Below are 25,940 nucleotides of genomic sequence, written 5' to 3'. Positions count from 1 at the left end.
AAGAATAGAAAATGGATAGGAGATGGGAATATAAAAAGCTCCTCTCTGAAGGCCAGAGCTGCTACAGGCTCCTTGAGCAGACACTGCTGGCTGACCTTGTCTGTTGCCGAGAGTAAACACTGCTGGGAAAAAGCACTGGGCTGCATTAGGGACGGGATTTCAGGGGCTGTGAGAACGTTTGATTCCTAAGGCTGCCTCTGGTCCTTGTTTTCCTCTGTGCCAGTGTGTAGGAGGGCTCCCATTACTGACGTCGCTACCTTTCGTGAGATGATGCAGGGAGAGACCCCGCGGCCCCGGCAGCTCCCGGCTGATGGCTCGCTGTTCCAGCTCCCTGTCCATTAACTGTTCCCGTGACGGCCGGCTGTGCTCCGCTCCCGCGGGGATGGTACCATGCTGTGCCTCCATCTTGCAGCAGCAATACAGGGGATACACAGAGTGTTCTGGGTCCCCGAAGGGAGGAGGGATTCAGGGCTCGGGGAAGGCCGGGGGCGGCGGAGCCATCGCCGCGCTCCCACAAGGCGCTGATCTCGCACCAGCAGCTGCCGCCGAGGGAGCCGCCCGCTCCGCTCTGGCTGCGGCTGCCCAGGCAAATAAATGGAAAAAAACGGGACACGCCTCCTAGGGAAAGCTCGGGAGCCGGCGGCGGGCAGAAGCGGTGCCCGGGGAAGGCTCCAGGGATGCCGCGGGGAGGCGCGGCTGGCAGAGCGCGGGGCTGGCACTGTCCCCGCGGTCCCCTCGGGCCGGGCCCGCCGTGCCAGCACGCACCGCCCCGCGGGGGCCGGGCCGGGCGGGGGCGGAGCTGCCCGCACCGCCTCTGCGGAGCGCCCGGCTCCGCGGGACACCCGCGGGGTTCCGCGCTCGTCATGCGCGACTACGATGCGGTCACCGCTTTCCTGGGCGAATGGGGCCGCTTCCAGCGCCTCGTCTTCTTTCTGCTCAGCGCCAGCATCATTCCCAATGGCTTCAACGGGATGTCGGTCGTGTTCCTGGCCGGCACGCCCGAGCACCGGTGCGTCGTGCCCCGCGGGGCCAACCTGAGCGACGAGTGGCGGAACGCCAGCATCCCGCTGGAGCTGCGGGGCGGGCGGGAGGAGCCGAGCCGCTGCCGCCGCTACCGCCTGGCCGCGCTCGCCAACTTCTCGGCGCTGGGGCTGCGACCCGGCTCCGACGTGGAGCTGGGGACGCTGGAGCAGGAGCCGTGCCTGGACGGCTGGGAGTACAGCCGCGATGTCTATCACTCCACCATCATCACTGAGGTGCGCGGCCGCGGTGACACCCCTACCCCGGGCCGGAGCCTGTCATTCTGTCTGGGGGAGGGCGAACAGGGAGGGGGAACCATCGGGTGAAGTGCCTGTGGGAAGGGGTCCGGGTGCGCATGATGCTGCGAGGAGCGGGAGGGATGCGAGAGGTAAAGGTTGACGAAGGAGCTGCGTGCCCTCGCCATCCCAGCTGCGCTTTCCAGCTTGTTTTACTCCGAGACAGGTTTGTGTGGAGGGGGAGGCAGAGGCTGAAAGCCTACTGAAGCCCGGTAGTTTCCTCCCGCCACAGGCTGACCATTCCGGTAAATTTTCTATGTGATGGAATTGCTCGTCCTCAGTGCAGCGTTAATGGAGACTTGGGGACGTTCAGGTAAACACACACGCAGCCTGTCTGGGGCCAGAGCAGAGTGGACTCTCGCTGTTCCCTCGCCTTAGAATGCCTGTGGCTGTCAGTGCTGGGCTTGGTGGGAGGCAGGTGCCGTGGTCACTCCTGTGAGAACCTGACCTGGCTGCAGCCAGGCTGTCCGGTCGCTTTGAAAGGCTCTGCAGTGGCATCATTGGGATCTGGGAACATCAGCGGTGCCGGGTCATGTCAGCACTTGTTTAGGTCTTCTGGCTGTGCCATGGTGTGGTGGCAGGGACGTGCTGTTCTGTAATGCCAGCATGGAGTGTGGAGCTCCGTTAGAGAAGGAAAATGATTCCTCTGAAGCTGCAGCAGTGCTGTTGCTGTTCTTGGTTGTGTAAGGGGTTTCAGGGAATAACAGGCTGACCCTCATGCCAGGCAATGGCTACTGGCAGGCTCCAGGGTCGTTCAGCCGAGCATGCCCCAGGTAGCCAAGGACCACCTTCCTCCTGCACTGAGGGCTCACCCTCGGGAGGCATGAGAGGGGATGGGTGCGGAGCCCTCCTCACAGTCCCTGTGACTCAGCAGCAGCATCTGCCACCAAAAAAACATCGAAGGATGGCACAGCCAGGCAAGGTTATGATGATGAGGCGAGGAGTCTGTGCCCTGAGGAGGAGGGTCTGTGCTAGGGATGTGCAGACATAGGCTCAGCCACATGCCAGGCAGGCAGGATGTGGGCAGGAGACGTCAGCCTCCTGTCACCTGCCCAAAGGGAAGTTAGTGGCACATGTGACACTTGCCATTTGTGCTGGCACTCTTACTCAGTCGCTGGAGATCCCTGGCAGTATCAAATCAAGGCAGGCGTTCATGGGAAGCTTGCCCTGCTCCTGGTTTTGGGTGGACTGAAGCAGCAGTCTGGCTGCTGCCCACATAACCCACAGGCTGGCACGGCTGCATGGCGGGCGCCTGGTGCCACCACTGGCACAGACAATGCCACTCTCACTGCCAGAGGGAGCTCAGTTTATCCTGGTGTGTCTGTGAACTTGTAATCTCCATTTTGGAGTCAGTGCTTGCTCTGGGAGAGACAGTAAATGAAGCAAAAGGAGGAGAAATGTGATTCTTCTTAATGAACAGTAAGTAATTTATGTTGGCAGATGCCAAACAAGAGCATTCTGTGCAGGATTCAGAGGGACATAGCGGTGGGATTTGCCACGGGGCCTGGGGCATGCCAGAGAGGCAATAGCACATTCAGAGACGGAAACAAAGTGCCAGGTTCCCATCTGTAAGCCAGATGGAAAAGAAGGATACTTGTTTTGTTTCAAAATTGTCATGGACATTTGGAAAAAAATGCAGAATTTGGTTTCAAAACAAGGAAAACAGGCACTGATTAAATGCTGGAAAGAGGCAGTTTAGACAAATTTGAAATGCTTATTTTTGTATCCAACATTTTTCTCTGTATTAGGAAAGACAAGCCAGGACATGCCATCAGAAGAGTTGAGTGAAGAAACAGCTTCAGTTCAAGAGCTCAGTTGAAGAACAGAACTTGATGGTACAGGATTAAGCGCTGAAGACTTAATTTGATTCGTTCAGTTGCATTAAATCCTGTTATTAGTGCTGCTTGAAGGGAAGTGGGACATACCATCTCAGCACCTGTGTTACTTGGTCTGTGAGGACGTGTTAAACACTGGGAACAGAGAATCTCAGACTGAGTCATTTTCGTGGTCTTAAAAAGGAGATGATAGGGAAAAGTGAATGTGTCCACAGGTGATCTTTGGATCAGGATGATGTAAGAAAGAGGCTGTAAGTGTAAAGGTGAGCAAGTGGAAATGTGAGTCATTGTGGGGATCAAGAGTGATCCCTTTGCTGAGATGAAAGGGCTGCAGGGTTTCCTTTTCCTATTGGCAGCCTTCTGGGGTCTGTTACATTGATATTCTTTTCTGGAACTTAATCTACTTTTCTTTTACTTCCAGATAATGATGCTCAGGTCAAACATGAATTAGAGGCTCAAGGACAAGCACTGATTTTGCCCTTAGGAGTAGGCATTCCAATCCAGTCAGTTCCCTTGAGCCAGGCTGTCAGCCAGCACTGCTCCCTGGGGACACTCTGAGCTGCTCTCCACCCCTGGGGCATGTACCCCAGACACCACTTTGAGGCCTCTGCAAAGGGCAGAGTGAGTGCCAGAAGCTCTACTGGGGCCACTGGTCTGTCACCTGTGTCATCCTGCTCGTTCCCTGTCCCAGCCCTGGCACCGATGTTAGTGAAGGCAGAAACCAGAAGCTTTTGGGACTGGCAGAGGCAAGAGACTGGATAGGAATTGCTGTGGTTTGAGGGCATCTGAAAGTCTTTTCTGTTCTATTCTGTTACGGCTTTTTCCATCAGTGGAGAGCAGCCCTGCCCAGCCCTGGAAGCCCACCCTGTGCTCAGGCATGGAGGTCCTCGTGCTTGTCACTTGTGCACCGAGCAGAGCTGGTCTCATTGCTGGACCTGGTTCCCAGGGAACAGGATGGGGCCATCTGTGAATAATTAACACTTCTTGAGTTATTCATCTTCAGCTTTACTCTTGGAAAAAAGTTCAGATTTTCCCTGGTTTGCAGCCCCACCCGTTTACACAAGGCTCCACAAGTGTTTTCTCCTCTGATGTGAATGGGTTGTACTCAGGATATTAATTAATGATTTCTGATTACCGGGGGGGGGGGCACTTCGGAGAGTCAGGGCACCTTCTCCAGCAATTTCAGGTTTTCAGAAAGCTCATCCATCTATAGTGTTCCTGTCAGCAGCACTTAGCAGAACTGGCTCTTCCAGTAGCTGGGAGCTTGTCAGAAAGGGTTGTAGGGATTTGAGTGGAATAAAGTGATTTAAAAACAGTGTTCTTGAGCAGCTCCTATTCCTAGCACTCAGAAGGCCTTGCTTGGAATCTTACATGAACTTTGCTCCCCAGTCTGCTTTGCCAGGGACATTACAGAATTACTTATTCTCTGGTTAATGTGTAATTAGCCCAGTAGAGACAGTCTGAAAGCTCCAGCTGTAGGCAGTTCAGCTGTGGCTGGGCTGTAGCTCCTGTAGCCATGGTGTGCTTGGTGCTGTCTGTGATGGATGCAGCTTCTGAGGAAGGGGTCAAACAAGCTACATTTCACTCTTCCCTTTACACTGCAGCACTAGTGAAACCTTACCATGTTGATATGTGGTTGATCACTGTGCAGTGCCATGGCATGAGCCTCGGTCAGAGTGAGTTGCTGTTTACATACCCCTCAGATCTGAAACACTTGACCCCGTACAGTGAATTTTTGCTGGGTATGCAGTATGTCATGGGAAAAAGTGGAGCAAACACCTGGATAGGAGGCATCTAGCATCAAGGAGGTAATGCAGTTACATGGGCAAGTTATAATTTAGCTGGGTTTATTTTACAGCCAAAGTGCCTTTGGCACCATGGAGACGTTTTGAAAACACTGATCCTTAACCTTGAGCAACTCAAGTCTGAAGGTCCAGGAGCAGGTGCTGTGCTGGTGGCCCCAGACCAAGGTGCTCAGTACCCAGATAATTAACATTTTGTATGAGCTGCAAATTCTGCCACGCTGTTAATCAACAGCTTTCCCTTAGTAGGGAAAGAAAGGTGCAGCAAGATGTGGTGAAAGACCTCTGCAGTGTCCTTTGAATGCCATGTCTTTTGTAGCTGAATTTTGCTTTGTTTAAAATATTGGACTTGATTTCTACTGATCTTCTTTATGGAAATCTGTTTTCTTTCACAGGTGAAGCAGATCCCTGCATCTGTTTTTCACAACTAGCAACCTTGAAGGTACCAGAACCCCACTGACCCACATGCTAACCTCCACCTTCTCAAAACACAGTGCAGATAAGTGCAGGTGTGTGCCCAGATGAGCCCACACTTCACCGCCTCTCCCTTCCCAGCAGGGACAAGAAAATACGTTACAGAAAATTCTGCCATAGGGTTCTTCTTGTTCTTAATCAGATTTAAGTCTTGGAGATGCATTTTAGTCCACAAGTCTCCTTGTTCCTGCATTGAAGACATTCCTCAGGAAGAAGCATGGGCTGTGTTTTTAACCTCAACTTCTTTTTTTGACATGTAGCTGGTGTTACTTTGCTGGGCAAAGGGCAGAGGTACTTGACTCCCCTCTGCTGGCAGCGTACTTCTGTCTGAAAATAGGCATTAATTGCATCTCTTTCCTAAATTATAGTCCAAAGCAAACTGCATCAAACCACACCAATTTCCCCCTTGTTTTGGGGTTTGCCTGCCTGTTCTGCAGCAGCAGTGAAGCTCATCCACCAATCCACTGGTGGTTTGCTTTTGGCAGGGCTTGTGGTGCCATCAGACAGCACCTGGGTGTCTCTAACACAAAAGTTGCTCCTTGTTGACTGCAGGTGAGTGAGGAGCCTGAGCAGCTCTGATGGCAGGTTTCTGCTCCATCACCAAGCCTTTGCCTGTGCTTGGCCCATCCATTCTCCAAGCAGAGGGTGACTGTTGGTGCGGGCGATGGCCCTGCTCTCTGATAGCATGGCTAATTACTAAAATTATGCCATGCTTTAATCTGTGATCTAACTAGCTTAACCATTGTGGTAGAATTATCTGATCTGAGAGTGACATGTTTGAAGCCTCTCCCTAAATATTCCTGGCAGGCATGCCTTAGCTAGGAGATTAGTCACCAGGAAGGGAGCAAGCCTTGGCAGAGACATGCTCAGCCGTAACTTCGGTGGACAGAGGTTCATGATGCCATTTTTTTTTTTTTTTTAAACCTTGTCTGAGGTTATGAGTAGTTTTAGGTGGAAGTTTCCATTCTGGCTCCTGTTCTAAGTCTGCAGCCCCAGCCAGCTGCAGTCATGAGGCTGTGAGTGATGGGTGGCAAGTCAGTGATGCAGGTTGTGGGATGGTACAGACTTTGGTAACACGTCAGTGCAAGAAAAGAGATTTCATTCTGTGCATCTTCTTGCATATGTTTTGTCAGCCCCAGAAGTTACAGAGATGCAGCAGGTTTTGTGCTGACAGAGGTAAACTGGAAGCTGTCCTTAGCTAGGATGGTTCTTTACCCTTCTCCATTGCTCGGTTTCACTGGTGGAAGCATCTTGGACCATGGGGAGCCAGGTCCAGGGGTCTTGTGGGTACATGATGGGAGGACTGTACTGGAAACAGGCCCAAGGCAGCCCTGAGCTGCGCACACGGGCTGCCATCAGGTTTGGCACTGCTGGCTGCTCATCCCCTTCAGAGGCAATGGGGCTGTGTCAGACAGCTGCTAGTGTTTTGACCTCATGGATTTGCCTGGGGAAGCAATCACTTTCCCTTCTTTTTCCTGTGCTTTAAGCAGGATGTTCCAACAGTGACCTTGACCAAGAAAACAGTGGCAGTGATGGGTGGAAGTGTGGATATGGGGAAGCAGAATTCCCTTGCATGGAAATGTGTGTGTCTCCAACCAGCTGCTGGACGAGGCTCTGTGCAGCACTAGGGCTGTGTCTGAACTCAGGCCTTTCTCTTGCAGTGGAACCTGGTGTGTGAGGATGACTGGAAAGCCCCACTGACCACCTCCCTCTTCTTCGTGGGTGTCCTCATCGGCTCCTTCATCTCAGGGCAGCTCTCAGACAGGTAATGCTGTGGGCATAGCAGGGCACACCTGGGGCATTTGTTTTTAAGAGACAAAAGGAGTGAAATGTCCAGTACTCTGAGTTCTGATCAAAATTGGCCTGGCTTCTTCAAAAACTCCATCCAGGTGAAGGATTTCTCTCTCTTGGGCCCTTCAGAGCCCAGGGACTGATCTCGACAAGGAACTTGTGTGCCTGCTTTGCAGATTGATGCAGTGGGTTTCCCTTCACAACCCACTTCTCATTTGTTTCTTTATCCAGCCTTTTTAGTAGTTTAAAAGATGCTGGGTTTTGTTGCACATTAACTGATAATCCCTTGTTAAAGCTGCAAGATAGAAACTTGCCCTTTGAATGGAATCTCTGCATGGGAGAGATGGTTTGGTGGAAATAGAGTAAGCACTAAGTAACGAGAGGAAAGAAAAAAGATAACCTGAAAATGATAGCAATTATCATAGCATCTCACTAAGTAGATATAAATGTAAAAAAAATCATTACAGGCATTTGATAACTGTCTCAGCAGTATTGAGGTTTTGGCCTTGCAAGTGTTGAATGCAGAATATATGTTCCCTCTGCAAATCTCTGCTCCCCCCTCCATATAGCCCTCAGCCCTGTGTCCATACTCATATGGTGGGTTCACTGACCCTGCTTTGACTGCTGTCTGGGAATGAGGATGGCATAAGGTAGCAGAGTTCCTCTGGGTGCTTAGTGGAGGGGTTTCAAAACTCACTGGGAGTCTTAATCCTAAAGCCTCCAGCATTAAATTCCATGTGATCTGAATTTAATCGCCTGACTCCTGCCCAGTGCAGAAGTCAGTTGGTGTTACTGTTTGAAAGGGAGATGAGATAATCACTAAATCCCGTTGGTGCCATTTGCCCAGTGGGAGCATTTGAGGAAGTGTGTGTGCCCTGGTGGCAGCACAGCCACTGAGAACCTGGCTCGTGCCTTCCCACATGAGATTCTTTGAATTATTTGGGGGTTTTATCAGTAAAGGGTTATGATCTGAGCCTGTACCTAAGCAATTTCCCCATGACTGCTACAGAAGCCTTTCCCAAGTGAAGGGTTGCTGCAGGCAGCAGGCAAGGCAGCCCATGCAGCATCTGTGCCCACAGATATGAAAACCTGTATGTGAGCTTGTTCTGCCTCTCCAGGACAACATGCTACAAAATCCTAATGCAGAGAAACAAATTCGAGAAAGGGTGCAGTATGTCTGGCAACTCAGACTGAAACCAGTTGACAGAGCTATTTAGCACACTCAAAGCATAATGGTGTTGCAAAGTATAGATGCCAGTAGCCTAAAAGCCATCATTTCCTGACTTTCAGGTGTGTGATTTGCAGTCTGCATGTGTCTCCCTATAGAACTGTTGCCTAGTCTCCTTAATCTCTGTCTAGTGGCTCTCTGAAGTTTCTAGTTATAGCTTTTCTTCTCTGTTTGTCTTGTGGGTCTTGGAAATTTTAATATTTTTAAGTGCATATGAAAATAATAAAATTCTTTAAGATTAACAGAACTTCAGGCTGTGCTAAGATGCATCACTTGAGATTGGATATTTGTTCTCCCTTGTGCCCTCTTACATAGCCTCCACCATAAATACATGCTGTTTCAGTAATAATCTTTTTCTTTACCAAAGGTTTGGCAGGAAGAATATCCTTTTTTTGACAATGGCTGTGCAGACTGGCTTCAGCTTCCTGCAGATCTTTTCCACCAGCTGGGAGATGTTCACAGTGCTCTTTCTCATTGTGGGGATGGGACAGATCTCTAACTATGTGGTGGCCTTCATTTTGGGTATGAATATGTTTGCATCAGATTAAATGTTTGCTTAATGTACTGTTACTTTTTTTCCCTCTGAACCTGGATCATTTAATTAGACAGTGGTAAATCTTCCCTGGTAAAATTCCTACTTTATGCCAATGTGATTTTTTTTTTTTTTTTTTGCTCTGCGATTCTTCAAGCCCATACTTTCTTTAGAGAAAAAGAAGAGGGCAGGAAGAGTCTAAATAAACTTCCATTTCATTCCTGTTTGCAGAAGACATTCAAGGCAGCGTTCAGGGTTTAAGAGCAGCAGCAGGTCTGAGATAGAGAAGGCATTTGGGTTCATCCCTGCCTCCCTCTGCACTCTGCAAAGAGAGGTCAGTGCATACCTGAGTGCAAAGCCTTGGAGCAAACCAGCAATTTCCAGGCACAATGAATGTCAGGGGGACCAGAGCAGAGGAGCTGGGTGGGTGCCAAAGCTCCATTAGCCATAAAATCATTGCTCTTAGTGTTGAGATCAGTGATAAAGTCTGAAGTTTTGGAAGCTAAGGTCTGCTTTCTTTTCCATGGGGAATGTAGGAAGAAAGACCCAGCAGCTGCATGGCTACAGTTGCTGCCTGGGGACCCTGAAGGGAACAAGGGACTCCATGGGGAAGGGGACCCCACAGAGCCTCCCACTGGACACAGGGGTTTCAAGAAAGGCAATTGCATGGGCAGATTATGGGGATGAGTGATGCAGGTCTCAGGGAGGAAACTGGGATTTGCAAGCACTGGCTTTAAGGGGTGTATAAATATATATTTATGGCCATTTTTAAACTCCTGGTGTCAACATTACAATTTGTAGATTGTAATGTGATCTAGATTAAAATTGAACATTACTAGTTAATGCTGGTCTTTCCTACCCCATGAGGTTTAATGGGGAAAAATAGTTCAGAAGAGCATAATAAGAAGGCAGTGCTATGAAAAGGATACAGCATTGTGTCCCCAAGCAGCCATGAGTCACTGCTGCCTGTGGCACAGGGAGGATTTAGGTCAGGCTGTCAGCAGCGACATCCTTTGTTGCCATCACCATTGTAACTGTTCCTGCCATTGCTGTCACCACTGCCACTGTTTCCAGTGTCCGGGTTGTTTAATTATTGTGTGGAGCTGATGGAGCAGGAACAAGTGCCTGCCATAGGAAGGCTGGGAGGTACAGCATTGGGTAAAGCCGAAAATCCTTTGGAAACACATGAGTTGTGTAGCACAGAGGTGCAGAGGTGATCAGGCAGGAATTTAGCTCCCAGCTGCCTGGGAATGTGGGGCACAGCTGGATGTGGATTGGGATGCTGTCTTGGTGCTCATCAGAAGCAAAGCTGGAAGGGAGGTCCAGGAACACCCTACTGGGCAAATGGTCCTACTGTTGAGAGAGGGGACTGAGTCTCCCCTGGTATCATTAGGCTTGTTTAATTGGTTAGCTGTTGTTTGCTGACCCTTGCCCCATTGTTGTGTCTTCTGCCATCCTCTCCTCTGTAGAGTTGTCACAGCAGCAATGGCTTCCAGGGAACAGAGAGGCAGATTGCTGGGTACTTGTCAGCAGTGCTGGTCATTCCCCAGCAGCCTTGAGGCTGCTTCTGAGGGCAGGATTAATCTAAACTAACTTAGACCTTAGCTTCCCCATTTAAGACAGCCATCAGCTGACCCATCATGGGTAAGGAGGGAGGTACTTCCAGACGGTGGTCCTCCACAGCCAGTGTGTCCCCATAAGCACTGTGACTCTGCCTGTGGCAAGGCAAACCCAGGAGCTTTCAGGAAGCTGCACATGATAGAAGTACTGAATAGGAGAATATACTTATAAAAAGAAAAGTAACTCCTTAGAAAAGCCCATCCTGATTACTGGATACGCTGGAGATGCTTCCCTTGTTTCATCCAAGAGCAGGCAGGGCTGACCTGTGCTTTGAGAGGGGAGCAGTGACACCAGCACCTGTAAAGGCCTCGTTGACCCTGACTGTGCTGCAGCCCTGGCACCCTCCATCCCCAAGTGCAGTGGATTTTTAACAAGTTCAGTGCAGGTTTCTCTTGTCATTCAAACTTTCAACATCCAAACCTCTGTTGCCTCCCCATGTGTAGCTCAGACCTTGTTTCAGCATCCTTAGGCACCCACGGTCATGCTGCCCTTTGCACTATTGCCCACCTTCATGGAAATAGTTCCCCCCTGAGCTGTTGGTGAACTTCTATAGTCAATGTTAGGGGTTTTTCAACCACATGCTGTGAAATTTCTCTCTTAGCTTTAGGTCTCAGTTGTTCTCTGTGATCAAGACTGTTGTGTTCAGGTTCTGGGACTGTAAAACACTACAGAGATTTGTGAAGGCATGTTGGTATTGTCCAAGAACTCTTACTCCATGGCTAGGAGAATGAGGGGAGAGGCAGGAGAGAAGTCATCTCATACTGGCTTTGAATTGACACAAATTATAATGTAACATTTAACAGGCTTAAACCAATGTTTCAAGTATCAGGCCTCTCCCAAGGAAGCCCCTCTAAACAAGAGCAAGTCAGGAGGAAGATGGTATCATTTATCCCCACACACTCCCTTTAGCCCAGCAAATTCTTATTTTCAGGTTTTTTTACTGTGACTTTATTCACTTACTCCAGGTCTCTGAAATGAGAATTCATGTAACTATCAAATAAGAGGGTTTTCCAGTCTTGGGTATTTTTTTCCATCTTTTCTGCAATAATAAATGTTGCAGTTCTTGCCATGATACACAACCCAAGTCCACTCTCACACTTTGTGACCCTCCTGTCACAGTCACTCAATGTCACTTGCATTGAAATTGAGTCCAGATCAAACTGTGGCAGTTATGGCCCTTGCAGTGCTCTCAATGTGAAGCAGAACTCTGTAGACCAGGGACTGAGAGCTGAAGGAGAAGTGAGGTGGACCTGAGGGATTCACTGGATTCTGTTAAGCAGTGACTGGGTGTTTTATTGTAAAAGAATTTAGGTGCTGTTGAAGGTTTAGAACTGTCTCAGTTTCTATTACTCAATATTAGGTTGCTGCATGGTGCAATGGCTGTAGGATGCTTACCCTGATTGCTGCCTGGCTACTGGAACAGTAACATTACTAAAGGATGGCATCTTCCCTGGTTCTGTCCTTCAGCCTGTGCTGTGCCGATCCAACATTCCAACCTTTCTTCCGTTCCAAAAAATAGGTGGGAAATTTGTTTCCACCTCACCTCACTGTAAATTCACATCCTTCCACCCCATGTCAGTCTGCTGTGCTCAGACCTCTGCTCTTCCAGAAATGCCCAGCAGTGACTTTCATCTTAAATCTGGATGGGTTAAGTGGGGGAGCAGGATGTGTCCTAGGTCAGCATGTGGGGAAGGCTCCTGGAAGTCTGCCGGCCATCCCCCATGCCTGTCCTTATCTGTGTCTGCCAATGCATTAATCAAAGCAAACAGAAGTAGCTTCTTTGTCTGAAGGTTCCCAATACTCCCAGCAGCTTTTCTGTACAGGCGGGTCTGTGCTGTGCTGCTCTTTTCTAAGATTGTTTAGCTTATTTTTTTTTTGTTTGTAAATGCAATAAAGTATTTAGTCATGCTTGAAAACAAAGAGTTAAAATGCTAATCCATCCTCCCTTGTTTTAAACAGGCACAGAAATTCTTGGCAAATCAGTTCGTATTCTATTCTCTACGTTAGGAGTTTGCATATTTTTTGCAATTGGCTACATGTTGCTGCCACTGTTTGCTTACTTCATCAGAGACTGGCGGATGCTGCTGCTGGCGCTCACTGTCCCGGGGCTGTTCTGCATCCCGCTCTGGTGGTGAGTCCATGCCGAGGCCACACTTCCCACCTCCCCTCCTGCCTGATGCTCTTTGTGCTAGGTGCTGGGTAATGGCAGAGGGTCAGGGAGGAGGGGCACTCTTCTATTCACCATGTCAGAAGGCTCTGCCTTATTTTTGCTTGGGTTTTCCTTGAGAATTTTAAGTCGAGTGACTCCCTAGAGAGCCTCGTTGGTGCTGTGTACTTGAAGCCCTGCTTTTTTTTAGCTGGACAGAAGCAGTGAAGGAGGGCAGATAGCCCTATTTGGTTGCTGCCTTGGGCATCTGCTCTTTTCTGAAGGGACAGCTGTTTGAAAATAGGAGAGGAAAAGCAAGGTATCACTCACACTCTTAAAATAAGGATAATTCACAACAGGAAGAGTACTTTCGTATTATACAGGGAACTCCTTTCTTTTTGCTATCTTGAAAAAGTTACATCTGTAAGAGAGCAATTAGCATCTTTATAACAGTTAAGTGATTTAGACACACTTCCATAGTCTAAGAGACCTCCTGCAAGTCCCAGTCTTGTTAGAAGTATCTGCTGGTGGTTTGTTGGTTAGTTGGGGGTTTTTTTAACCTCAGTCTTCAAACCAAACCTTTAAAATGTTCTTCAGCTCCACCTCTGCTTTCATTGGATTTTATAGACAGTCTGATTCTGTTTAAGGGTCAGTTTGCTTATTTCACTTGAAGTGTTTCAAACCCCTTCATCACAGCAGCATTTCCCTCTGCACCAAGCAGCTGTTCTCTGGGGAGGCTGGTTTTGGGTGTTAGCCTCTCAGATGTCTGCTATTAAACAGGCACTGTGAGGCACAGGAAATTTGTCCCCAAGGCATGGCTTCAGAGTCCTGCTTTGAAATCTATGGGATGGGAATTCCCAGGCCTTTTAAAAGCTTACACTTAAAAATGCCAAAAACTTCCTCAGGCAGCACTTTGTCTGGGGCCTCTGTGGGGGTAGATGGGGGTCAAGGTGCACTGGCAAAGCTCTGCCAAGGCAGGGTGGTGTTAGCTGGCATTTTGGCATGTGGACCCACTGCTTCCACAGGCCATGGGACTTGCACATCCCTCTGCTCTGTACGATTCTTGCTCTTTTACTCATTTCCCTTCCAAATTCCCCAGAAGGTTCTCTGCATTATCTCTGCAGTCTCAAGATCCTCAGCTTTCCCAGTAAGAAGAGCAGTGGAGGCAGCTCCCATTAGTGATTAATGATCAGATCTAAATCATCTGGTGTTTGTAATTATTGACCTGGCTTTGAGTCAGTCTTTAGAGTTCATCAGAAAAGGAGTGTCTGACCTGCTTTTTTCCAAGGAGAGGAAAAAGTGCTGCTGGCTAAAGGGGGCAAGATAGTATCTGTTAATACCAAAGGATTTAGTTAAAGAAAGTTAAAGTATTCTGTCCTTTCTTTGGTGCTAATTCATTCAACATGTGCCTGTAATTGATTAGAAAATGCCATCTACTCTGCAAGGGAACACTGCCCCTGCACTCTGCCTGGGAGAATCTGCCTCAGAGCTGTGGTAACATGGTGAGGTTTGTATATAAGATTCCTATGACACAGAACTTTTAAATACACACTGTGCATATTTAAAGCATTTCCACATTGTGTATAGTTTCCTAAGAATATTTTTGATTCACACTGGCTAAGCTGCCCCCATCCTTTCTGTCTATCTGGTGACATCTGGTGGACATCAGTTATTCCTTAAAAAAACACCAGTGAGGACAAAGCATCTACTTAGGCATGAGAATAGGTCCCATATATTTGAATTACATTGCCCACATGCTTCTGTGCTGGCTGTCTCCTGCTGTAAGCAGTCTGTGAGATCCGAGTGTAACTTACAGGCACAATAAATATGTTATTTATAACTTGTTACTTTTGGGAAAACATTGAGTCATTTATTCTGGAACTTATTACAGGATTATTCCTGAGTCTCCTCGGTGGCTGATCTCCCAGGGAAGATATAAAGAGGCAGAAGCTATTATCCGAAAGGCTGCAAAAATAAATGGCATTCCAGCCCCAGCTGTGCTTTTCGATACTGCAGAGGTATGTTCCATACATCCTGGTACTTTACTTCACTGGCACTTCCCCATTTGGCTGCTTGACTTGTTGGGAAATGCCAGCAAAAAACTGGTTTGTGCCAGCAGCTCTTGGGCTGGCAGTGACTGTTGGCCTGCGGTAAGTGCTGGGTTAGTGAGATCAAAGTGAGAACCCAGAGGGAGGATTCATTTGTTTGTTTTTCACAATAAAATTCTCTTCCTCAGCAGTGGTTTATTGTGGTTTTCAAACCAAGGGTGACCCAGATTTCTTCATCCTTTGAGCACTGCAAAGACCCAAGGAAGATGTGTTTGTGCCCGTTTCAGTTTGGTGCGTTATTAGCGGTTTGCAGTTTAGCAACAGCCCTTTGCAGGGGGGCTGTGTGGGGGACCCTAAGTAAGCACCCATGTGAGCTGGGGCTGCATGGGGCCTGAGGGACTCTAAAGGTTGTAAAAACCAGTCAAAGTACCTGAGTGCTACAAGGGGACTTGAAAACCATGATGTGAGGGAAGACAGTGAAGAACATCAAGCTCTTCTTCAAAACTGTGTTTTCTCTCTATTTCATATCTCTTGGTTAAAAGAAGAAAATGTAGTGCAAACCTGGCAGCCCAGCAAGCCAGGGAGCAGCGTAGCCACAGAGGTTCCTGTGCTTATCTCCCCCTCTACTGGCTCTGCCCTCACTGGAGTTCCTCACAAAGAGGCACATTTTTCTTGTGCAAAGACTCTTCCAGCCTTGCATCAGCAATGACCATGTGTCTGTAGGTCGAATCTTTCTCTACTGTCTTATACTGCCACCTGCATTTTATCTCTCCTGGTGAAGCAGAAGGCAAAGCACTGTGTGCTCTTCTGCAGTGTCTGCAGGACAAAGATGCTGTGAGTTACCCCTCCCCTGGGCAGGATCCGTCACTTGACTGTCACACTTAGATTTTGGCTGAAGATCTCTTTCTCAAGTGGAAGTTTTAGTGTAAATTGAAGTGCATGTTCCAATTATGGGAAGCTCGTTCTACACCAAGCATGGAAAAGCACTTCCTTTACTTCACAGCCAGGCCTCAGATGTCTTTCAAACTGGGGATGACTTTTTTGGATTGCAGCATTTTATCATTCCTGCTTTATTTCTTAAAACAAGGCGACACACACCTGCCTCATGGAAATTTTGTGTGCCAAAGTGTCTGTCCAAAAAAATCTCAGGATGACGTCTGCATGCTGAGTCTCATGTTGGAAGTATTTTTCAAACATTAACAGAAAAACACTCCTTGGAAACCATCTATTCCTAGGAAAAGGGTATCTCCTGGATCGTCCTGTAGGGAGAAGCAGGGTGGATTGTCCTTGTGGCCCGGGAGAAGCCTGGCCACATGTTCTGGCCTTGCCATAACAAGGGCAAAGTGTGCAGGCAGAAAGGCACCCTAATGCCACCCTGAAGATTCCTGCTTCAAGCCTCAAACTAAACCCTCCAATGTGAGGTGATGAATCCTCCTGTGATGTGCCCTGGCCACCTCACCAACTTTTCTCATCTGTTCCTCTCCCTGTCAGGGTGCTGGCAGGCAGCAAAATTGGGTGACTTCCTACGTTCATTTCACATCACTTACGAAGGTTAAGGAGAATGGACAGTGCACAGAATGGACAACAATGCCTCTGTACTGAGGTTACTTCTGGAAGTTCTGTGTGAGATCCCTAAGGAAATGTTAACTCATCTGTCTGGTCAGCTGATACTCCTTTCTAATTAATCATCGTGGTGCAATGGAAACTCCCATGAGTACAGCTGGGTGCAGAGACAAGCTCCACCTAAGGACTGCAATCCGTGATGCAGAAGTGGCCCTTGGGCTGGCCAATTATCCCCTGATAGTCATAACTTTGTAACTGCCCAGATTGTGGGTAGCAGAGGTTGTTATTAGGTGTGTGGGAATTTTTTTGGTTTTGTTTTCCTTTTTCCTTCAGATGCAGGATTCGAAGCCTCAGCAGCAGCAGAAGGCTATCCTTCTGGACCTATTTCGAACCCGAAACATTGCAACTATTACTATTATGTCATTACTTTTGTGGTAAGGAAATGTGTATTCCTAAAGTACCCAGGCAATAGAACAGTTTCTGATTTGAGGCCACAGGTTTAGATAATGTCTGAGCCTCGGAGCCCAGCTCCAGTGGTCGTTGGCTGGTACATGGCCCTCAGTGTCCTCACACCCACACTGCATTAATACACAAGAATATGGAAACAGTAGCCTTGACTCAGATGTAAAATAGTTAGAAAACTATATGTAACAACTTGTGTATTTTGAAGTACGTTGCTTTTTTTTTTTTAATGCTCCCCATCTCTGTAATCTTTATTTGAAGAAAAATGGTCTTCTTGAAGCAAAGGCAGCAACTCAGTAACATAACAAGAGCCAGACCTATGGCCAGCATTTTTGCTCTGTTTCTGTACTGTGCCCATCTCAGTGAGATCCTGGTCCCTGCCTGGGCAGCCATGAGAAATGAGGACCCAATAATGCCATATAGACAAACCAGAACTCTTTTGTCCATATTACCCCCAGCAGAAAGGAACTGGCTAGCACATTTGGTAAGGCACTCCTGAGATTTGAAACCTGAACGTCCAGCTCTCTCTGAAGATTAAATAAGATATACTGGAACTGCTGAGGGTGGGAGATCCTGACACTAGCTACAAGTAGGAATGTAGTTGGCTTGGGAAGCTTGCAGGAGTTTCATTGTGTCGTTGAGTCCATTGCAGTGAAAAGCCTTTGTGAACAACTTCCACAAAGGTTTTTACTTGGTGAAGTGTATGCAGGAAGGACAGAGAAATCCGAGGTGTCTACAAGCTGCTGTGGATATGATCACTGAAAGAGATGACAGAATTAGAAAGAGGGGGTTGCCACTGAGACTTTTTTAAGCCACAGTGCCTGTGGCGGTGCTTTGCGATATCCTATTTTTGTAACAACATCTGATGCAACACTGGAGGCATTCAGAGACTGCTGTTTCTGGAATAATTTGGTTTTATTGCTTTTCTCAGGTTTTTCACATCAGTTGGTTACTTTGGCCTGTCCCTCAGCACTCCAGACTGGCATGGAAATGCCTACGTCAACTGTTTCCTCTCAGCTGTTATTGAAGTTCCAGCTTATGTCATCGCCTGGCTTCTCCTCCGCTCCCTCCCACGGCGTTACTCCTTATCTGGCACCTTTTTTTTAGGGGGAAGTGTTGTCCTCTTCATTCAGCTGGTTCCTGCAGGTACAAAATTAAATATGGGACTTAAGTATATGAAACATTCAAAATATGTTATGGTTCTGTGTAATACTTCTGCAAAATTACTGGAAACCAGGGTCAAATTTAGAATTTGAGGTCAAGTTTATGCTGATCCCTTGCAGCCTTAGGGTTTTTTTTTTTTTGCATTTGTATATGCTGAGTCACACTCAACTCTCATTTATTGTGTCAAATTACTGAGCTTTATATAGTTCAGGGGGAATCAGCTTCTAAAATGAAAGCCAAAAGTGTACTGTGATTTCCCTGGTTGTGCTTCCAAGCTACAAAAACCTGCATCCAGATTTCATTCTGTGCAAATCTCCACAGGATTTTGGAAAAAGGGATGGGTTCAAGCTTGTAGTTTATTGCTGTGTAATCCAGAGTTTTGTTCCATTTCAGGAATGCTGTTCTACTTGAAGACAACCTAAATCTTAAAAATACGGAATAACCTGAGCATCTACATTATGCTTAGTGGGGGGTTTGGAGTCATCTAGGGATGGGATTAATACTTTGTATAATTAAAAAAAACCTAAAGCGCCAAACTCATGACCTTTTGGAAAAACACGGCAATACAGTCTTTTGGATGTAGAAGTAATACAGGTAATAAGCACAGGGTGTTATTTATTCACCTTGATTTTATTTTTTCTCCTCCAGAACTTAATGTCCTCTCTGTTGGACTGGTGATGCTTGGGAAGTTTGGCATCACAGCTGCGTTTTCAATGCTTTATGTCTACAATGTGGAGCTGTACCCAACACAAGTGCGGAACATGGCAGTCGGAGCCACTTCCACGGCCTCCAGGCTGGGCAGCATCATTGCCCCTTACTTTGTGTACCTGGGTGAGATACCATTTTTCATGCCTTGCACCACACAACTGCTCAGAAAAACTGTCTGAGCTTCTGCAGTGCGGGCTCAGCTTTCAGTCCCTTCACTTGTCTTTTCAGTTCCTTCTTTCAGCTTGAGTGTGAATTCACTGTCACACATGGTTGAAATTAAGTGGAGCTCCCTGGGCTTCACAGAAGGATCAGGCACTTCATTCCTTTAGGGACCATTCATATATCACTGAAGTGGGTTAGAGCTGGTCCAATAAAATGATGATGTTTATAAACTATGCAAGTGGAGTGGCTGAAATTATAATCACATCTCAGGATGCCAGTTAGTTTCCCAGGAGAGTGTGACAAGAAGTGGTCTTGCAAGTAAGGAAAGGTAGCAGTAGGAAATTCATTGCATGGTACTGTCCCTCTGCATCCTGAGATGGGTATGTCAGGAGATAAACCAAGTGGGAATCCAAACATTCCCAGGATTTGTGCTCTCTAAAGTAATACATGGAAAACATACAGGTTAAGTAGCATGAAAGTATGTTTACTTGAAGTGATTTTTTTTAGATTTTTTTTAACTTTCTAAGCCAGTCACTTCAGTATTCATTCATTTTGCTTTTTCTTATTGCTCAATATTTCTGTAAGCAGAATAATTTATTTCCTCATAGGCTTTTTTTGACACTTAGTGCCATCACATTCTGAGTGCTGCATATATATTAACTGACAAAAAATTTTTGGTTTGTTTTTTTTCTTGTTTAATATGTAAAAATTTTCCTCATGTTGCAGACAGGAAGGAGTGACAGAGGTTAGGGGACAAAGGGTGAAATTATCTGTGAATACCTACTGTTCAGTCTGGGGTGCTCAATCTCCTCTTTCTTTCATTCACACATGGTTTATTTCCTCCTGCCATCACTGGACCCATGTCAACTCTCTCTGCCCCTAATGAGCGTCGCTTCCTGCTGAGATCTTTGACACAACATGAGCATGACTTTGCTGGCTCTGACAAAACATTGCTGTGTACAGCGGAGGGGTTAGTGCTGATTCTCCATGCCAGGAAAGTGGAGAGGAGACGACTATCTGTAACTAATCAATGTTGACTCACCTCTGCATTCCAGTGTAACTGGAACACGCTGTACCAAAAATGATGAAAATACCTGGTCTAACTTTCATACTCACACCGTGCAAATGTAAAGTAAAAGGGTCAGCAGGACTGTGACTCTCCTTAAGGTATTCAGTCTCCATTGCAACACTAAGAGAGAAATGTAGACAAAATAACATTTTTACTGATTGTTTTTTGTGGGTTTGTGGGGTTTTTTTCCTCCCAGGTATCCCTGGGCTCAGTCTTAAAAAAAAATCTTGTTCCAGACATCAAAATAGTTTCTTAAACTTTAAGAGGTTTTAGGAGAAATTTGTCAGCTGCTGCTATTTGCTACAGCTAAATTAGGACACTGCAGTTCATCCAGTTCAAAAACACAGAGATCAGATCACAAACTTCGGCTCTGTGAGACATACCCAGAGGTCGTCTCTTTAATATGAATTTACTCCATACATTATAAAGCATATTGCTCTATCCCAACTATAAAATAAAGCTGTCAAGTCCACTTTGGTACTTTCTCTATCTTCAGTACTTTAACTCCTAGCTAATCCCTTTTCTGAAAGACCTTTTCATTGCTGTGCTGTTGTGGCTTGAGGATCTTGCATTCTGCCTAAACAGTTGTGTGCCAGCTTGAGGCTGCTGGCAGAGGCTGCTGCCTTCAAGTCCAAAATAATTTTCTGAGTAGACTGAGGTCAAAGCCTCATGTGTGTCTTTGGAAGTCTGATGTTCTCTCCCTTTGCAGTAAGGAAGGCATTAAAGCCCCATTAATGAGCTGTTAGTCCGTAACTGAGCTGTTCAGCTGACTTAGTGTCTTCCCTTCTTTTGCATCAGCCCAGCAGGATACGTGATCTCAGGTAGTGATGAGTGCTTCATTCCTTACAAGCAATTTTATTCCCTCATATTGTATTACTTAACAGAGGATTTGGTTTTTGATGACAGTGTGGTACTGAAGGCTCCAGCAGAGCTATTGCCTTGCAAAGATGTTGATTATCGCAGTTGAAAATACTTTTAAAACCCAAACAAACAAGCAAACAAAACCCAAACAAAAAACCAAACAATCTTCAAAACCCAAACAAACAAACAAAACTACCCAAACTTTTAGTTGCTGCACAAATGTGGAGGTTGGCATGAAATTATGGTAGGTGTTGCCATCCAAGAGCACAGGTTGAAGCTTTAAAATTGAAAAGTTCTTCGACTGTTGGCAGGTAATAGATGTAATTCAGCTTTGGATTCACCTTTGATATTGATGAATCTTTCAGCTAATTATTCGAAATTAATTCTGCATTACATCAATGTCTGGAATATAAAGTTTACATGTGGGTTTGTCAATTGTGGACATTAAATACTTTTGGAATGTTCTGTGTTCTTCCAGGTGCCTATGACAGATTCCTACCATATATCCTGATGGGAAGCCTGACTGTGCTGATTGGGATCCTTACTCTGTTTCTCCCGGAGAGCTACGGCAATCCACTCCCCGAGAGCTTTGAGCAGATGATGAAAGTGAAATGGTAAGGCAGCTTTCATTCATCCCATGCTTCACAGGAATTCAGAACACAGTCCCTTTTCACAATCAGGAAACACATTTCTTCAGGTCCTCCGCAAAACTTCGAAGTTTTCAAAGTGCCCTTCAGATTATTTTCTTTTGGATTGCTAATTTTAATGTGACAGACAATGATACCATACAATTTCTCCAGAATGTCTGAACCCAAGAGCTGATGGGTGCTGGCAAAGCAAGGCTGACCTTCATAACACCTTGAGGTTGTTGTTTCAGATTGCCAGACACTTTCCATACCATTATATCATTTAATCTCCTTAACTCTTTATTTAAACTATTCCTTTAAACTATTTATTTAGTAGGATTATATGCACGATGAGACCCTTCATTCTTCCAGTGTAGTTTCTTTAGGTACTATTCTAAATTAAACGCAGGATTTCAACATTCTAGCCTCTTTCTGAGCAGCCAGAGACAAGCCAGGACAGCTTTTCTTCTGGTTTATATGATTTAGATGTAAGCAATGACAGTTCTCTTGTCCCACCAACATTGCTATTTAGGGTATCCCAAACAAACGTTTCCACTCAAATCTATCCACATCCACTACAGTGTGAGAAAAATTCTTAAAGCAGCAGAGGAAAACTGAATTAACCAAAGAGCAGCTGCATAGCCACCATTCAGTTCAGTGACAACTGGTATTGGAACAGAATTTGCCCCTGTAAGCAATAATAGCTTGAAAAAGATAGAATTCCCTGGATCTAATTCCTGGTCAGTATAAGGAGCTGTCATTATGCTTTCAAAATAAGAAAAACTCCTAGGTCAGGTTCCTTGAGAAAGGACATGTTGCTCTTTATCACAGTTAGGGACTTCTTACAAATCTCATCTGTGGCTTTTCAGCTTTGCAGTTGACAAACTGTAGCTAGAAATCTTAGAGTTAAACCAGATTCCCCTTGGAGGTTTCTTGAATCAACAGCCTGAAATAACTAAATTACAGTTGCTGAATTAAGTTCAAGTTCCAAGCACTGTTTGCTGCACTCCTGCTGCCATCCAGCAAGGCACACTGTACAGAACATTATATTTCATCTAATGTTTGTATTAGCAGTGTAACATTGGAGTGGTGCTTATAGGAGAGGGGAATGTCTGATGACACCATGGAAAACATTCTCAGTCTTTTCCTTGCTTTCAGTTTCAGAAATGGGGAACAAACCACGAGCATTAGGAGTTCCAAGGAGAGTCCTAAAAGTCTGGTAACACCTTTGTGAAGAAAGACACACCTCTAAGAGGGGCTGAAAGAAGAACAGAATCATCTCAAAGTGCATTTTCTGCCAGAGGAAAATGAACAAAACTCAACAGCTACTGCACCATAGTTGTTATCCCCTGTGCTGCTGTCCCCAAATTACATAATGTACTGACCAGATGCTGTCTACTCCTGTAGGACTATTAATCTGTAATTCAGTGTCCTATTTCCTGGGATTTGTCCCCATTGAGAAATGGGGGCCTGTCTGTGCTAAACACAGGTCAAGGAATAAGCTGGAAGTAAGCCTTATAAATAATACAGCAGTGACTCCAGGCAGTCAGGTACTCGATAAAAGCTGCTGAAAGGGGGAAAAAATAGCAAACATAATGCTGGTGTTTTTTCTCGCTTTGTGTGTTGACTGGAGGAAGGGAAGCTGGGTGTCTGCCTTTCAAGACCTGAAAGAAAGATCCTGGCCTCCTTTGAAATCTGTGACCAAAGCCCATAGACTAAGTGGAGTCAGAATTCATTTGTAGCAGAGCAGACATAGACTTCCCTGTAAGGACATGGGTTTTAAACATAACATCAGAGTGGCTTTAGATGTCTTTTGCTTTTCCCAGGGCCTGGGATCCCCCTGTTCCTGTAAAAGCTGCTGCTTTTTCATAAAGCCTGAGCCCACCCCAAACCCTCAGCTTTGTGAATATTCAGTGTCTTTGGGGAAGGGGGAAAATCTTGAGCACTGAGTAAGGACTATAATTTGCTGACTTTCTGGTGGGTCACACCCACTTTCAAAAGTGAGCTGTAGCAAGTCCGTGATCCTGTCCTATCATGCCATGCAGTTATAGCTTTCAGGTTTTTCATGGTATATGGGCATAAGCAGTTTTTTAGATCTCTTGGGGTGTTGTTTTTTCTTTTTCCTAAAGTACTGAATTTCTCCTTTGAATATATACCACTTTGTTCTGCACCTTCAGAGGACACTCACTGCAGTTTCAAAAGCTTTCACAAAACCTTTGTAGAATTTACAAACTTCAAGGCGATTTTGTGGCAATGCTCACAAAAATCTGATTTTCTGTACTGGATATGTTCACCTTCAGCTATTAAAAATTCAAAAGGACTAATTTGGGACCACGGGGTTTTAAAAAAAACCAAAACAAACCCAAACCCAAACACCAACAAAACCAGTGTTTTGATTTTCAGATCCTACAGGTTATGTGTGTTTGGGTTTGGGGTTTTTTTTTCAAGTTCAGAAAAACTGGATTGTATGAAGACAATTGTAGAGCTTAGAGTTGTGCTACTACTGTTTTATGAACACTACGTTGTTTGAAGAGTGTAATTCCTCTTATTTTTGTATTTATTGGCTGTATTGTGCACTTCTTGGTCACTTAACGTCTATTAGACCTGGTAGACTGATTTTTATCCTCTATAAATAACAATTAGCCCTGATTCACCTTCTATAAGGGCCAACAAAAGCACAGTGTCTCATCTCTAGTGAATGAGTTCAGGGTAAGTTGTCTTGTGCTGCTTCTTGGCACAAGAATGAGGCTCTCCCTGAAGTTCAAGCACAAATATTAAGCTTTATCTCAAATGCAAGGAACTTGTGCAATTAACTCAGGCTGCTTCTGGGAGTGGAAATACTATTTTTAATTTCCTGCAGTTATGCTTTTGCCATAAATGTAACATGGCATGAGGGAACCGGTGTTCTGTGACTCCTGATCTTCTCATCCCTTCTCAATCATTTTCTCTAATAAAAGCAGTATTTAATCTTCCTTTTACTTTTACAGAGTTAATCTAAAGAAGTACTGTTTAGATGTAACTAAATTTCTGAAGAAAGTCTTTTCATTAGCATAGGATAGGTTTGATGACTTGAGTTAAATATAGGTGGCCATATTTTTATGAAGATTGTTATTTTGAGTCTTATTTTATGTGATTGTAGGCTTGGGTATTTCTAAAAGGTAAATATTTTTGTACTCTTGAACCTTTCAGTATCTTAAAACCTGTTTTTTCCTTTTTTAAAAAAGATAAAGATACAGTGTTTTTTAAAATACCATTTTTTAACCAGTCTCATTTTTCTTACTCAAACCATTGATCTTGAGCTAGCGTCACATTTTAGTATTTTTTGCAGCAGATTTAGTAATCTTTCATAGGAGTGGAATGTCCTTCTTAAAGTGTGTGATGTCATAAAGCCTTATGGGGTCTGAGCATAGTGGAAATGAGGGAAGCCCACCTGGATTGTTCTCACTTATGCAGGGGTCATCACACTGTGTCTCATCTGTAACCTCTGTTACTGGGGTCTCTGTGCAACCTTTGATCTTCACCTGAATTACTGGATCTGCTCATGCTTACATGAAGTTGTAGTAATTGTCAGTCATTGCCCTCTGTCTTCCTTGTAATAAAAACGTGCACTGACATCGTTTCAACTTGCTTCCTGTGTGGATTCTGTTTGAAGATTCTATTTAAACACTTGGTGCCAAGAATTTTAAATAAATAAATAATTAAATGTATTTAGTGAGGATCAGGCGTGAAAAATAAAATTCTAAAATAAACTCTTTTGCCATTTAAGTTCTTCCACTCAGGAAGATGATGATGGCATGGTACAGTTTTTCTGCCTTTCAGGTGCAAGTCCCAGGAAGCTGACCCTGGCCAGACTCAAGGATGGTTTTGTGATTTAACTCCTATTATGTCATTCATTTTCTACCTTTGAGGTTTTTCACAGCTGTGTGATTCCAGCCTGGGATAAAAGATCATTTTAAATACAAGTGCTCAAAAATGCTATTAAAAGTACACTATTTTTTAAAATCAGTTAGAGGTGGGAAAAAATATCAGCCGTAAAAAGCCACTTGAAAATGTGAATTAGCCTTCTGAAGAGCAGGACTAAATTTCTGCAGTGATACAGTTCAGCTTTTGAACTGACATCTATAGGACTCTGTGAACTTCCTGCCAGTGCCACTAGGTACTGAGCTGGGATTTTGGGCCTAAGATTAGAATATTATTTATTAGATTTATTTTTTTGTCAAGCATGCAGTACACATTGCCTGAGAAAATAGTGTCAGGGTATGGAAGGCTTTTTTCCAGCTTTAGCTGAGCCTGCTGAAGTGACAATGGCACCTGTGGGAAGGTGCTGCAGAGTGAACTGAGGGGCCCTTTGCCTCCTGAACTTCCAGCAACTGCCCTGCTTCGATGAGCAGAACAATCCATGACGACTCCTGGCTCATACACGGTACTGACCCCAAACAAGGTTTTATCGAAGAAGCCCAGGCAGGCTCCCAAGTGTGCCTTGGGGGCTGCAGGCAGCCCCGTTACCATTCGGTGGGAATGGGCTGCGGAGTC

The 25,940-nt window shown here is 45.6% G+C and overlaps 1 protein-coding gene across 3 annotated transcripts; it reads left to right on the top strand.

Moving 5' to 3' along the window:
* The first annotated feature begins 862 nt into the window (after window positions 1-862).
* On the top strand, window positions 863-25,030 carry LOC136297343 (solute carrier family 22 member 4-like). Of its 3 annotated transcripts, none has more exons than XM_066197181.1 (10): window positions 863-1,256; window positions 7,089-7,192; window positions 8,814-8,968; window positions 12,606-12,729; window positions 14,636-14,762; window positions 16,689-16,789; window positions 17,749-17,963; window positions 18,630-18,812; window positions 21,260-21,395; window positions 22,566-25,030. In XM_066197181.1, the coding sequence occupies exons 1-10, from the start codon at window positions 864-866 to the stop codon at window positions 22,639-22,641; spliced, it is 1,614 nt and encodes a 537-aa protein (XP_066053278.1). In that variant the 5' UTR covers window position 863; the 3' UTR covers window positions 22,642-25,030. The 3 variants fall into 3 exon arrangements, with proteins under 3 accessions (XP_066053278.1, XP_066053277.1, XP_066053280.1); XM_066197180.1 differs by having other exon boundaries at window positions 12,558-12,729; XM_066197183.1 differs by lacking the exons at window positions 8,814-8,968; window positions 12,606-12,729.
* The last annotated feature ends 910 nt before the right edge of the window (window positions 25,031-25,940 follow it).

The sequence above is a fragment of the Chamaea fasciata genome, unplaced genomic scaffold (assembly GCF_029207755.1).
Source record: "Chamaea fasciata isolate MVZ Bird 193981 ecotype frontalis unplaced genomic scaffold, bChaFas1.0.hap1 SCAF_15, whole genome shotgun sequence".
Taxonomy (NCBI): Eukaryota; Metazoa; Chordata; class Aves; order Passeriformes; family Sylviidae; genus Chamaea; species Chamaea fasciata.
Note: the sequence above shows the minus strand (reverse complement) of the source record. Positions and strands in the feature narration are given on the sequence as shown.

Excerpts from the sequence above, each read along its gene's own strand:
- LOC136297343 (XM_066197180.1), top strand. The coding sequence starts at position 864 with ATGCGCGACTACGATGCGGTCACCGCTTTCCTGGGCGAATGGGGCCGC. Across the intron at positions 7,193-8,813 it reads TCAGGGCAGCTCTCAGACAG|GTTTGGCAGGAAGAATATCC; the intron begins GTAATGCTGTGG and ends TCTTTACCAAAG. Across the intron at positions 18,813-21,259 it reads CCCTTACTTTGTGTACCTGG|GTGCCTATGACAGATTCCTA; the intron begins GTGAGATACCAT and ends GTGTTCTTCCAG.